Genomic DNA, 14,964 nt, shown 5'->3' on the forward strand with positions numbered 1-14,964 from the left:
TTTTTTTTTTTTTTTACTTTGTTGAATATATTTTTAAAAAGGAAAGTCTTTCACTCTGCCTGCCCAATTCAAGAGAGACTCCTCACAGAAGCTGTTAGTGCATCTACGAAAATCTTGTCTACAATATTTGACTAAGGAATCAGGGTCATTAGAATGGTTAAACCAGATCTTTCTTCTATCAGCAAGCACAAGTTTATATGGATGCCAATCTCATCTTCCTCAAACACCCGCTATTACTGGCCTACCCGGTATGAAAACACACACCAATGCTGAATCACTGGAAAACTAACATGTAGAACTGTAACTGGCTTTACACTACGCAGTGAATAATGCTTTTCCCCTTTGTAAGATATAGTTTCTGGGCATGAAGTATACAAAAAAGGTCAGGTTGAGGTTAGTCTTGTTTTAAATATTTTATTTTTGTCAACACACCTCTCAGGTTCCTGAATTTCCAATCTCTTGTGGAGAAAAGGGACATCATTAGCCTGCCCTAGTTTTGAACCTTCTCAGTTTATGTGTACAACAGAGTTACTGTGACTTGTCAGAAAAAGCATTAGAACTGGATAGAATTACATAGAATTGAATTAGTGATAGGTGTCAACTCTTTCACCTTGGATGGTACGTAGGTCTCTCTTTACCTCAAGCTAGTTTTCTACTTCACTAATGCACTCACAAAAATGGGAGGGAAGAGAACAGAGAATTGATTGCTAGGAGACATCCACAGGTAGCAGCTTGCAATTCCCTTTTTTAAAATAGGATTGTTTTAACTAAATTATCATGCCTGTGCCTTAAACCAAAACCAAAACCCCAACCTCTTAAGTTATTAAACTTCTAAATTTAGACTTGTATCTCCAATGGGAACGTAATCATCAAAGCCGTTGGCAATGAATCAAAAGAGATGAGATCCACAAATGATTTGCTGTATTTCACTCTGAAATGCTGCTCACGCAAACACTCAAAATGGATTTGTATGCTAAGCAGGCTTGGCAGGCAGCATTCTGTTTCCTTGCATCCCATGAGAGCAGTATTTTTTACTTAATTATTTTTTTTATTAGTGTTCATGGGAAAACACTTACAAGCCAAATAAAAGTCAACAAATCTTGAAGTGAGATGAATAGAGACTGGATGGCTTCTGGCATGGATAAAAGGATATTACAGTAGACTATTTTACCTACAGGCAACTGACTTGAATAAAGTTCAGTTTTCTAGCGACTGAAAGCGTAATTCTGCAAAGCAGCTTAAATACTAGTCCAATTTGAGGCATGAGAAATTAATGCCACTGACTCCAGGGGGGCAGTGCACATGCAGAAATTGGCACATACTGAAGCATCTTGCTGAAACAGAACATTTTAAATTTATGATGCTGGTGGGTTTATGTGAAATGATTTAGTGGGTTCAGCCTACATCCCAGCAATAGTATCCCTGTATTAAAAATTAAGATTACCTGGCATCTCTTTAGGCTGTCTGACAATGAGGTTCTCCAACCACCCATAAGGAAAGTTTATAAACTTTCCATGCCCAAATCAACCTCACAAAGTTCTCTTTTCCACTCATCCTGAGTAAGCAGAGCTGAGGAGGGAGGGGGACATGGTCAGGCCCCGACAGGACACTCTGATTATACCCCCTCTCCTGAGCTGCCCAGCAGGGAATGTTTATCACCCATAACTCAGTGTTTATCAGCTCATTACGAAAACAAAGCTTCTTTCCATTAACTAATGGATCTCTTCTTAAACAGCTCTTCCAACAAAGGACATTAAACTACCTGTTGATTAGCTCTAAAAAGCCTGTCTGCCTTTGTCTCTCCCACAGCATGGACTGTAGCCAACGTGTGGTCTGCTAGCTAATGCCAAGGAGTCTGCGTAAAGCAGAGGGGTGGGGGGGAATAATCCCTGCTTAGCACAGAGAAGCCAGGCAGATGCAGAGGGGAGGGGCCAGCACTGCGGTGAAGCATAGAGCCCACCCAACCCAAGAGCATGCTGGGATGCTGGGGGACTCTGGTTTATCTTAAACCAGCAAGGGGTCTGGGACAGAAGTTGCATAAACTGTTTGAGCCAAATCAGTTAACTATGATACTACATTCAATCAGGTCTATCTCAAACCAGTTTCAGCCATTTTCAAACTGGTTTATGTGCACTGAACATCTGGTCTGTTGCAGGTTTAAACTAGTTTCTGCTCGCTTAAACTGGTTTATGTGTAACATCTGTCCCTACCCAGTTGTATGCAGGCCCTGCCTTCCTCTGCCATGCAACAGTGGGAAAGGTGGCTGCAGATTCTGCCTAGACTGCATGTTAACCGTGGGCTGCCAATTAGAAAGCCTTGTCTAAAATGGTTGAAATGTCTCTCAGAATAGTACCTACCAGAAGCATGGGTCCACACAAGCTCACAGCCAGGGCGTGTGTCTCTTGAACCTATATTTACTGCTAAAGCAGAGTTGGCCAATGAAATAGCTTTACTAGATTCCTCTGAAAGCTGTGACACAGTTGGGTTTCTTTGCACAAGGGAGGTATAGAACAGACAAGCAGGAAGGCCCAGCAGCTCTGGACTAAAGCCAACTCTAGCTGCTTACCAAAGTGTCTGACTGCCACTATCCATCCCCACAAGGGGAAGGATTCAATTCTGTCAGATCACTGATTACCCATCAATGGCTGTCCCATCAGATGTGGACCTGATTTCCAGGGAGATATCATTCCTAATGCAGAAGAGAACTGCAGCTTCAGTAATTTATTCAAAAAGTTTTGCCGCAGGTGACCCTTGACAGTAAAACACAGAAGAAAGACTAGGAAATAAATCAGGTGCATGCTGAACACCAGTTATGTTCAGTCATTTACTTTCACTGCATCCTATCTCCCTATCTGTCTGCTGTCTATTTAGAGGTTCAGGCAAAGCAAGCCTCTCCACTTATTTGCATAGTGCATAATGCTTTGGATGCTATACAAATTCGGCCATTTTGAAACTGTTTTATGTGCACTGAACATCTGTTCTGTTACAGGTTTAAAACAGTTTCTGATTACTTAATCAAGTTTCTGTGCAATATTGTATCTACCGTAACCTAGTTGTGTTCCCCTCCTCACCCCCATCCCTCTATTGTTAGTCCCTCGCTCGGGTACTCTGTATTTCCCTATCAGCTTTGTCATCTTTTTTTCTGGATTCCCAATCCTAAACATTTACTAATAAAAGTCAATCTGTTCCTAGCCATAGTCTATGTTGCATCTAAGGCCACATCCTGATGTAGTGGTCCAGTTTCCGTTATTTGTCACATTGATAGAAACAGGGAGTCATGCTGTTGAATGGAAACACATTTTCTAGGTCTCAGAGGATAAAATGATCCTGAGACTATAAAGTTCAATTTTCTTGCATCAACCTAAAATCATACATCAACAGCTGATCTGTTTTCAAATAAGCTTTCTGGCTGAGATTTTGATAAGCTTAAACCAGAGTGAATTTACAGCTGTTTAGAATTCTTAGGGTTAATCTTGTAGTTTAACTACAGGATTGTGGCTGCCAATGTGCAATAAATAGAATGTGCCCCGGTTTAAATCTCACACATTTGTTCAGTGTGAATATGTAAAGTTAGAGGAACTGTGCTCATAAAAAACAAGAAAAAAAGAATACTTAAATATTTGACACATCTACAGATTTAATTCTGTTGGTAGTTTTCCCCTGTGTACCTTCTGAATAAAATTTTCCTAATACTAATCAGGACACTAATTTATTCAAATAAGGTTCCCCTCCTCAATTACTATGCTAGATTTTATCTCAGCTACATTATGAATGATCACAGAATTCACAAAAAAACACCATCCCCTATATCTAGTATACAATTGTCTCTCAAACTTTATGTTCAATTGTGACAGAATCATTGTGGTTTTATCAGTTTATGAAATAGTTTGGATTTTTTCCTGGACTGGTATTTTCTTCTGGCTTCTTCCAAAAGTAAACTGTGTCCTACACAAAGGGCTTAATTCTTTCCCAATGACAGAAAATGGCTGTTAGTTCCCACACCCTTCCATACCTGGTGGTTACCACATTGCTTGCCTCACACTATAAAGAGGAGGAAGAAGTAAAAGGATCCAAGTATTAGGAGTACTAACCTTATTCCTTGGCTGTCAAATATTAATGTGTGTTGTATCTTCCAACTGGACAATGTAATTGAAAAACTGACATCCTTACTTTCAAAAAGAAAGTAAACTGAGTGAGAGACATCTTGAAAAGGAGAAAAGTCTATGCATTGTGCCTTGTATTAAACATATAAAGTGAGACCTACCTAAATGTACCCAGTTGGAGCTAGTTCAAGCTTTAAAGACTGTGGCTGTTCTCAGGAAAAACGCTTTACCAGGCAAATCAGATATGGAGAGCACATTCGTAAGAAGGTAGGGAAGGAACTGAAAATTTCCCTTAAAAAGTTGTAATTCATTCTGCTTGACTGAACATTTTAAGGTCACCAGACAGCACTTGGTCATGAATAGAACTTGCTTAGAAATATTGACGTGTTTTATTTATATGCAACAAAATCTTGTTTTGGAAAAGTGGCTTTTCCCCTAGAATCAATGGAATAAAATACAAGGGATAGGAAAATCAAATAGTCTCCTCAGTACTGGCACCACCTGAGGGTGAAACAAGGAATTAACTTTTTTTCTGTGTTTTTTATTCTAAGTTTGTAAGGAAAATTTAATCACAGAATTAGCAGTAAAGCTGCTGATTTGACTATTGCCTGGATTTAACTTGCATAAACTATATTAGTTTAAGGGCTGAAATATATTTAGCATTTTAAAACAATGTTGTGGTAATCTCAAAATCCTCATAGCAGGCCTGCCTAACCCCAGGACAATTAGGAACTGCAGAAGAGTGCATAGAAAAAAACCCTCCTTGGTGGGGATTTGCAGAGCTTCATATATAAATGAGTAATCCTGCCTCCGCTCTTTACAGTTCCTTAATCTAGTTCCATCGCTCTTGCCAGCTGGACACACAGAAATGGCCAGACCAAACCTCTCCTTCCCATCAGCTCCTGGCTAAAAGAGATTTTTCACAGTTGGTCCAAAAACCCGGGAACAAATCCTGACCCCACTGTAGTTAATGGGAGTTTTGCCCACTGGCCCAATCTGCTCCAGCTCTGAAAACTACATATGTTAAAGTCCATAGCATTTAGGCTATGGACCCTTTAAAAACCATCCCTCAATAGCTGAATGTCAGTTAGCCTGAGGAGAACTGTCCCCATTCTTGTAAAGAAAGGAACGCATACAGCATTTCAGAAAGTTCCACATCATCCCAGGGGATTCACTGCAGTGTACCATGGTTATGCCAGAGAGAAATTTTTGCTCCTGGGAGGAAAGTGGGAATGTCCTAGACAGCCAGTGAAATGATGCTGTTCCTATTTCATTCTTTTCTTAATGGGTCCTGTATGATGAATAGACCATGTAATATCTGAGAGAGACAAATCCCTGAGTTCTGTGCCAGCCAGGTGTGGCAGACTATAAATGCCATGGCACCTTCATCTGAATTAAAATGGAAGTTTCTTAGGGAGTTGAAGTGATGAATAATAGCCCCACCGGGTTATTTATTTTATGCTCTTTCCATAGTTTCCACATCTAGAGGGTTGGATTAGATGACCTCCTGAGGTCCCTTCCAACCCTAATTTTGTATGCTTTTCTAGTATCTCTCAGTGTCACCTTCAGCATGGGAATTCTTATAGAGGACACTAGTCATCTAAAGCCCTGGAATTATGTACACAATGTTAAAGCTTGTGGGAAAAGTAGATTAAGTGGGTATATCTGCTAAAATGTTCAGTGTTAGTCTGAAATCACACAGAGGGCAGGGCAGAGGGGCACCTTATAGACTAATTCAGAGGCGTAAGTTTTCGAAGCAACAGCTCGATTAGTCAGATGCTATGAAATAAGTCCACAGGTAACTAAGATAAGGTCAAGTCACTCAGAGCTATTAATTTAGACTTGGTAAATTCAGCTGGAAAATAAAGTATTGAATCCATTTACATGATGTTCATTTTTTAATGTATTTCATGTTTGAATGTGAGAGCTATATGTATTTTTAAAAACTGAAATTAAATTTTCTGGCACACTTTTTGTGACTAATTTGAAAGCCACAGAATACGTAGTGCTCTATGATGGATAACTACTTGAGCTACTACTATCTTCCAATTTTTTAAGTTAGATTATTTTTTTAAAAGAAAAGAAAATAAATTGATGCTTTAATAACTTGTGAAATTTCAGGAAAAAATATATAATGGAAAATCAAGTGAAACAAAAACTAAACAAAACAAAAAAAGGAAGTGTAAACAAGAGCTTAAGGATCTGTGAAGTATAACGAGTACACTAAGGATGTAAAAAAACTTACACCATTGGTATACTACTGCATACACTTTTGTTAGTTTTGATTGCATACACAGAAAGCAAACTTGCAAACTTCAGGTGAGAGACAATTTTAAGATCACAGACCTTTCCTCAAAATTGAAACTGAGGTTTGTTTTTTCTGGGGTTTTTTGCAGTTTCTGGATGAACATAATACTTCAAAGACTGGTTTTGTGTACAAACAGTGATAATCGCATGTATGATGATGCAATGTGTTTACATTTCATATTAGTGGCTTTATAGTTCAAGTGAATCATATATAACTCCTGAAAATTGCCACAGCTCACAAATTTTGTTTGGACTTTTTTGCCTTCACTACAGTAATTCAAATGGAATAAAAAAACATAAAACAAAGGTCCAGGGTTTCACATCCGTGTGAATATGAAAGCAATAATGTTTCACAGAGCTTGGGGGCTAAGCTGCTGGCATCACAGTAGGAAGACAAATTAATTGGGTGTTACAGTGAGGCATGTCATATCCAAGAGTCTACAGTATTATGAAAGATGAATGCCTCTATTGGAATCAGGAGTGATGGGCATGCAATTTGGCATTTCCAGCTTTTAATGCTCTCAGTTTTAAAACTACCCAAGTTATATGAAATGAAATAGCATGGAACTAGAAGAAAAATACCAGCATTTTTTCCCCAAGTAACAAAAGCATACAGTGGCACAGACTGTAAATGACCTACCTCTCAGTACAGTGGGAAATAAAAACAGTATACCAAAATAAGACTTGACTCTGAAGCTCTTGTTCACACTGGGGGCCTGTAGATATTACAGTGCTTTGGAGCAGACTCAGCTAATCAATTAATTAGCACGCTCTAGCAGCCTCCATGTCTCGTATATTCAGCACCTCTACACTTCAAAATAATGGTAATGGAGCTTTAGTTGAAGTGCCCCCACCATTACTTTGAAGTGTGGGACACTGAATACATGAGACACTGTGGGTACTTTATATAGAGTGGCTCTTGCAGCTGCTCTAATTAAAGCAGCCCCTCCCCTCACCCCTGGAGCATGTGTAAAGTTGCCCGCAATGACTTATGTGAACTACTTGGGTGAGAGAGAGCTCCAGGACTGGGCTCAGAATAATTTTTAAATGCTTAATAAGTTGCCAATAAATAAGCAAAGAGAGGTAGTTACCCATGTTAATTTAAGTGAGGCAGAAGGCAGGGCAGGCTAGAACCCCAGGGTGCCTATACATGTGCTCCAATGCGTCCTAATTGATCCGTGTTCTAATTAATTTAATTAGTTGAGTCTGCTCTGCATTCTAATTAGAACACTAGTATCGCTGCAGCATCACATATATAAGCCCCTGTGGGTGTGTCCACATGAACATGGATGTTTAGTTCCCTGGGGACAAGTAGAGGCGGTGCACCTTCTGCTACTGCTTCTTGTCCCTGGGGAACACCCATGCCACATGAGCTTTAGTGCATGGCAAGTTGCCCTGGGTGGCATAGGAGAAACTGGGGCTAGCACTGTGCTGGCCCCAGCAGCCTTACTTGGCATCCTGGAAGCCTCCCAGAGCTGCAGCCATGGTGATCCTGCTGGGTGGAGCCTGGCTGGCAGCCACAGTGTGGCTCTGAGCAGCCCAGCTCTACTTCTTAGCAGCGCATCCTGCCAAAGCGTGCGCTGCTCGTTTTTTCTCTGTGGTTTTTTGTGACCCCTGAATATCCAGGGGTCAAAAAAACATGGAAAAAAAAATGGAGCAGTGCATGCTTGGGCAGCCTGCCATTGCAGCACAGAGAACACTGCACTTGCGGTATGTTGGGCTGCAAGCATGCTTGTAGTGCCACATACCACACAACTGCAGTGGTCTAAATGCACCCTATGGGTTTAAAAATGGCCACTGGAGCACTTTAACTAAAGCTCATTGACTGAGCTTTAGTTAAAGCGTCCCACGGCCAGTTTTAAACATGCAGGGGCTTAATACATGCGATGCTGCAGCATTTTAATTAGAGCAGCTCTCTGGAAACTAATTTAATTAAAATGCTCCCTCCTACCATTGAGCAAGTTTCATAGTTTCATAGATTTAGGGTCGGAAGGGACCTAGTAGATCTTCTAGCCCGACCCCCCGCCAGGGCGGGAGAACAACAAAACCCCAAAACAAGAAACGGGACTCAAATGAGTCCAGCCAGGTAGGCATCCAGCCTCTTCTTAAAGACCCCCAGGGTAGGGGCCAGCACCACTTCCCTTGGAAGTTGGTTCCAGCTCCTAGCCGCCCTAACTGTGAAGTAGTTTTTGCGGATGTCCAATCTATACCTCCTCTCCATCAACTTGTGCCCATTACTCCTTGTTATGCCAGCGGGCGCTAGGGGAAACAGCGTCTCCCCCAAACCCTTCTGGTCCCCCCTAGTGAGTTTATAGACGGTCACCAGGTCCCCCCTCAGCCTTCTCTTGTGGAGGCTGAATAGGTTCAGGTCCCGCAGTCTCTCACTGTAGGGTCTGCCCTGTTGTCCCCGGATCATGCGGGTGGCCCTCCTCTGGACCCTCTCCATGTTGTCCACATCCCTCTTGAAATGGGGCGCACAGAACTGGACACAATACTCCAGCTGTGGCCTGACCAGCGTCGCGTAGAGGGGGAGGATCACCTCCTTGGCTCTACTCGAGATGCACCTGTGGATGCACGATAAGGTCCGGTTAGCCCTGCCAACCATGACCTCGCATTGTCGGCCCATGTTCATCTTGGAGTCAATAATGACTCCAAGATCTCTTTCTGCCTCCGTGCTCTCAAGTAGGGAGTTCCCCATTGTGTAAGTGTGCTGCTGGTTCCTACTGCCCAAGTGCAGCACCCTGCACTTGTCCGTATTGAAACGCATCCTGTTCCTGTTAGCCCACCCCTGTAACCTATCCAGATCCTTCTGCAATCTCTCACTCCCTGCTAGCGTGCTCACCTCCCCCCAAACTTAGTTTATAGGCACCCTTATAAACTAAGTCATAAATAAGGGGTATAAGAGTATTATGACATTTCTTTACTAAGTTAATACTATGTCCTCCGTAAAGAAGAAAATCAAGTAAGAAAACCTTATGGGAAAATAAGCAAGGGGAAGAAAAGTATAAAGATAAATTATTCATATGATGCATGGAAAAACAAAACAAACCCCCCCCCCAAAGATCTGGCAACCACTGTTACAATATGCATGGCTGGTTACCAGTAAGTATAGTATCTAGACAATGATTTCATTATGATTTCATTATTATGATTTATGTATCTATTTATTTAAGCCTTTCAAATGTCAGTCCATCATAAAACAAACAAGCAAGCAAGCAACTGCCCCCAAACACTCTAGAATATTAACAAAAAACACCACACCACACTTACATAGCACATTACCTAGCATTAAACCTTCCACAGTGTAAGCACACAGTAATCAAGGGTCTACATGGAAATATTCAAAACAACTGTTTAAAAAGAAGAAAGCAGGCATAAAAATATTTTCCTAACATACAATTCATCCTTATTGCAAATATTTATGCAACTCATAGCAACTGGTGCCAGGTGCCAGAATTGTCCTATTAAGCAAACCAAGGGACTCAAAGCAAAGGGGGAAATGGAAAGTTAAAGATAAGGAAGCAGAAAATTGTCTTCTCTAATAACAAGCTGATGATCCCAAAGAAAAAGATGGCATGTTTTCCATAATGATCCATGTTTGTAATCAAATGGACATAAATGATTAGAATAACAGGTTCAGCCTGGAAGTGCAGTATATCTCCTTCCTTTAAGGAATTTAATCCACCCTTCCTAGAAAGACTTACAGGTCATCTCAAATGTGCACCATAGGACATACGGGATACAGAGCATGTGTATCTAGTCACAGATAGGAAGAAGCACTGGTGACCTTTGGTGTAGAGTGGGAGCATTTAAAAGGCAGTACAACAAACCTTTTAAACTCCCCAGGGGGTTCTATACACTGTCAGTTCTTGTAAAGACCAACGCTTTCTGGTATTTTTCTCCCAGACATTCTGCTGCATCCTGCTTACTGCTATCTTGCACAATGCTAAGAGAGAAGGGGGTGGTTGGGAAGCATGAATCCAGCAGCTCTTTCAGATGTACTTACAGAGATCTGTAATTTTAATTTTAAAACTACCTATTTATAAAATGTTCATCAGGACTGTACCAGCAGAAGTGCAAATAATTCTTAGGCACCCAGCATTCTAAGATGCATCAAATGGCTAGTGGGATCTTTTCTTTTTAGTCACATAAAATGTAATGCTCTTCAGCACAACAGGTCGGCAACAGTTATGAAATGTAAAAGGGGAAGTTCTTGCTGCTCTGGATAGCATTTGTCCTTTCTGAATGCTCCATGCTTCTACATTAGCATCTATGCAGACTTCTCTGAGGAAGAGGCATACCTATATCCCATTAGTTGATTAAAAAAAAAAAATCAAAAGGAATAACAGTATACTGGTGTTTTTTTTTTAAAAAAGGTAGTTTTTGAGGACAGTTAGCCTCTTACGTATGTCTGGGGGAGATGAATGAATGCTGAAGAAATACCTGAGAGAGAAGGTGGTCACGAGAAACACTCAATACCCGGGAGGAAGAAGAAACTGTAATCCCAAATCATTGTTCTTTAAGGGCCCAGGACCAGGAGCACTGTAGAGCTGCAGGATGCAGGGAAGGAGGGAGGGAATGGAAGGGGGGCATTTAGATTACTTTGGAGTTAATCAAAAGAAAGCTGCAAGCACTGTCTGAGAGCTGTTGGGAAGGAGAGATATGTGATCACCCTAACTTTCATGAGAAAAATCTATTGGCCAGGGCTGGAGACAAAGACTCCTGAAGAAGTGCTGTGAAAACCCCAGAATAGAGGCTAAAGCTCACAGAATACAGAGGCCAAGGTTAGAAGACAAATGCAAGAAACAATGGATTGAGAAACCTCAGATGTAAAAGGGAAACTTTTAGGGGACACATTATTAACTCCAGGCCAAATGAGAGGAGGAATATTGTTTTAAAGACTCTGGGTGTGTATTTAGAGGGAAGTTGAGGTAGGGTACCTGTAGGGCCATCCTGAATTCCAAGGGGGAGTCATAGGGACATAGGAATATCAAGCAGAGCTACCATCAGTGTCCCTACAGGAAGTGGCTACAGATCACAGCTGGTACCCAGAATCCAGTCCCGGAATCTCCAGCCAGCATGGGTATTATAGGGTATTTCTCTCATACTAGGATTCACATATTTCCAGTGGGTTGTGATTTCCTAGTGCCATAAACAAAACATGCCATACATCAAAATTAGAACACCAAGCTGCTTTCAGAATCAGAACCAGCTAACCTACAAAAACATGCTTCCTTTAAGGCATCCCAAAATGCTTAGAGGTGTCTATGAATATGCCAACATTTTTAGCTCATAAACCTGATCAGTACATTAGCAATATTCAAATATTTCTTTTTCAGCTGTGTCTTCCTGCAATGACATATTAGCAGCAGTCAATTATCAGCTCTTACTTTCTCTCAGAACCACTTACGCTGTTTAGAAAGATGACAATTCACTGAGGAAGAAGGGAAAAGAATACCATGGAAAAGCCTGCATTCCCCCACTTCTCTGCATCCCTAACCACAGATCAGTTCTCTTCAGACCTATCCAATTAATTTCTTCTTTGGACACGACACACTGCCAATTACAATAATAACAACAAATACTGATCTTAGAACATGCAGTCTCTTCAAAGCGTCTCAAAAACATTAAACCAATTAATTTTCATAACAAACTTGTGAAGTATATAAATGCATTCTCATTTATAGAGGGAGAAACTGATACCAACAACAGTTTATGAAATCTGCCCAAAGTGTTAGAGCAAAACACTGCAACAACCGAAGATAGTATTTAGGAGACTGAAAGACTTGGCAGCAATTTGTCAGGACAGAAATACCTCTCAATTTTGTTACCTTTTTCACTATATCCACATTCATAATTAGGAAAAGATGCACCAAGTTGATTACAATTTGTTTAGATATTTGGGTTGCACAATGTTACATGGGTTGCTCTATTGCTCTATTTCTTTTTTTCCATCTCTCTCCAGCATGAAAAAACATGCTTTACAAATTTATCATACCACAGCAATAGCATTTGGAACCCATAGGCATTTTAACATTCCTATGTTTAGGCATATGCATTACTTTGTACACTAATTAAATTGGATGTGATAATGAGAACACATTGACACCATTTAAGCAATTGGAAACACAGGACATTTTACAAGAAGAAAAAAACCCATCTGTAATGTGTTTTAGTTATGGGATTGGTCTAAAACTATTAAAAAAACAAAACAAAACACACTTTTAGAGATTGTTCACGAATGACCTGACACTTGGTTTCTGAATGGTTTTCACATTTTAAAGGCTAGAGCTTGAAAAGTCGCCTTGCTGAAATGCCACTCAAGTTTAGTATAGATTGGGGTTGGGGAAGACAATGGAAGTGGGATCAGGTCAAAACAAATGTTTTGCCAGACTTACCTTAGGCACCCAGTGGCATTACGCAGCACCTGTGATGAATGAAGCTGTATTTTATGATCATCCTGAAGTGGCGAGTTTTCCCATCCAGAGTGAGGGATGATTACTGCATTGGTCAACACTGCAAGGGCATCCTGGATGATTGGCATTTTCAGTGCATCACAAGAGGAGAGATTCCAAAGAACTCCTATGAGAAGTAAATGACTACCCATTAGCGCTTTGGGGATTAAGATAAGGCATTTTTATAAAAAATTATGAGCAGTACTAAGAAAAATAATCAAACTGTTTCTGTCAAGGATTTAACAGTGTAAATAAAAGGGTCACTGACAACAGAAAACTATCCCACTAAGATGGGATCATTTCCACTTTCCTTTAAAAATAAAAGGAGTAGCCATAGCTGTCCTGAAGTCTCCCAGTGGTAAGCCTGCAAGCTAGGCAACAGATTGTCATTCAGGACCTCCTCCTCAAAGCTATTTTAGGTGTTTAACTCCTAGTGAAATCAGTGGGTGTTCAGAATTTAGATGCCTTTGAGGATCTAGTCCAGTGGCTCTGAACTAGGGGTACATGTACCCGCAGGGGAGTACGTGAAGCCTCATCAAGGGATACGTGAGATATATTTCACACATTGTCTAACACAGGCCGAAGGGCTTAAAAAATTAATTTCCCATTGACAGGGGGTACATGAAGTCTCACTCTGAGACACAGGGGTACGTCAACTGAAAAAGCTTCAGAACCACTGACCTAGGCCCTCATCACTACTACTTTTTAAAAACTCCAAAATAAAAGTCAATAGTAGAAAGCAGATTCCTGATTAATAATAATGTGCCACACAATGATAACTACAGGGACTGAATAATACAGTTAATTCTTTTGAGGCTGTATTGTGCCTTGAATGCCCAGGCTAATGCTCTATCAAAAATGTCCTTTTAACAACTCATATAACAGTCTTGCAAAATTCTGCAACTAATTTATTTTAAACTGGTCAATTATCTTTTTCTAACTCCATTATCATTATGGAACAAGGCGTGTGAGTAGATGGTAAATGCTGATGACAATTATGCAAGGTTGGAATATAACTATTTTTACTAATATATATATAGTTCAATATAGTTTTATATGTTAATTAATAAAATTATGAAGCATTAAAATGCTTACTCACAAATCACAAGGTTAATGATGTAACCCTCACATGACAATTTTTTGGGAAGTGAAACTTTCTACTAAGATTCTTAAGTCACAAAAGACAAATTAGAAGAAAACTTCCTGGGCAGAGTTATAATGATGACATAAACAGAAAGACTGTCTCTTGCATTTTAGCATATAAAGTTAATACAACTAGAAACAAACCTTTTTATTTGCCTTACCTAAACACAGAAATAAAACCAGGCAGGAAAGAAAATCAGTTGCAGATTGTAAATTACTCATTTACAAAACTAACTATGACAAAAGACATGACAGTTTGTAAAGAAATAGTTACTATGGAGCTCTTTAATCCTCTAAGACATGAAGGAGCACTCCAGTAAATACAAATCAATAATGTAAAGCAGTGTTTTCATAGATTATTTAAGCTTAATTTCTTCTACGGGGATTTTAATTCATGTATTCAATTGCATATATTTGTTATTACCCAATTACATATTATTTAATATTGGTCATTTTGCTAACTGTATCAATAACATATAAACTGACTGAATTAATGCTTATATGCAACACGCATAATCGCTCATCAGCTGTCAGTTAAAGAGCTAGAGAAATGAAAAAGCAGAAGAATGAATATCATCCCTATTTTGTCACGCAATACTGTATTTACTTGAATAAAAGACAGGTTCCCCCAGTCAGTGTGGGCAAAAAAGTTCATTGTCTTGCATTTGTATACAAGGAAACCTCATTAAATACAGTCTATTATTAAATTGCAGCCAAAAGTAGCATGTACGCAATCATAGAAGCTAACTATGACATTGATTAAATACAGCCAACACTGAATGCAACTATAAACCACATGGCCCATAGAATAGACTAATATAGCCCATCTGAATAAGGTATATGGCAGTGTCCATTATGTTCAGTCTCCCTCAGCACCCATTCCTTTTCAAGTCATGGTGACCAACTAACTACATTGAATATAGATTTCATAGACATTAGGGCTGGAAGGGACCTCA

At 40.0% G+C, this 14,964-nt stretch overlaps 1 protein-coding gene across 6 annotated transcripts in view; it reads right to left on the reverse strand.

The window, feature by feature from the left end:
- CTNND2 (catenin delta 2) overlaps positions 1-14,964 on the reverse strand; it is a 1,155,395-nt gene that overhangs the window by 215,248 nt on the left and 925,183 nt on the right. For all 6 annotated transcript variants that reach the window (XM_019521196.1, XM_019521188.1, XM_019521179.1 and 3 more), the window contains one exon: positions 12,809-12,992. In XM_019521196.1, coding sequence (XP_019376741.1) covers positions 12,809-12,992 — 184 coding nt within the window. The remainder of the gene's footprint in view (positions 1-12,808; positions 12,993-14,964) is intronic.

Source organism: Gavialis gangeticus, unplaced genomic scaffold (genome assembly GCF_001723915.1).
Source record: "Gavialis gangeticus isolate Ggan-Ray unplaced genomic scaffold, GavGan_comp1, whole genome shotgun sequence".
NCBI classification, from domain to species: Eukaryota; Metazoa; Chordata; order Crocodylia; family Gavialidae; genus Gavialis; species Gavialis gangeticus.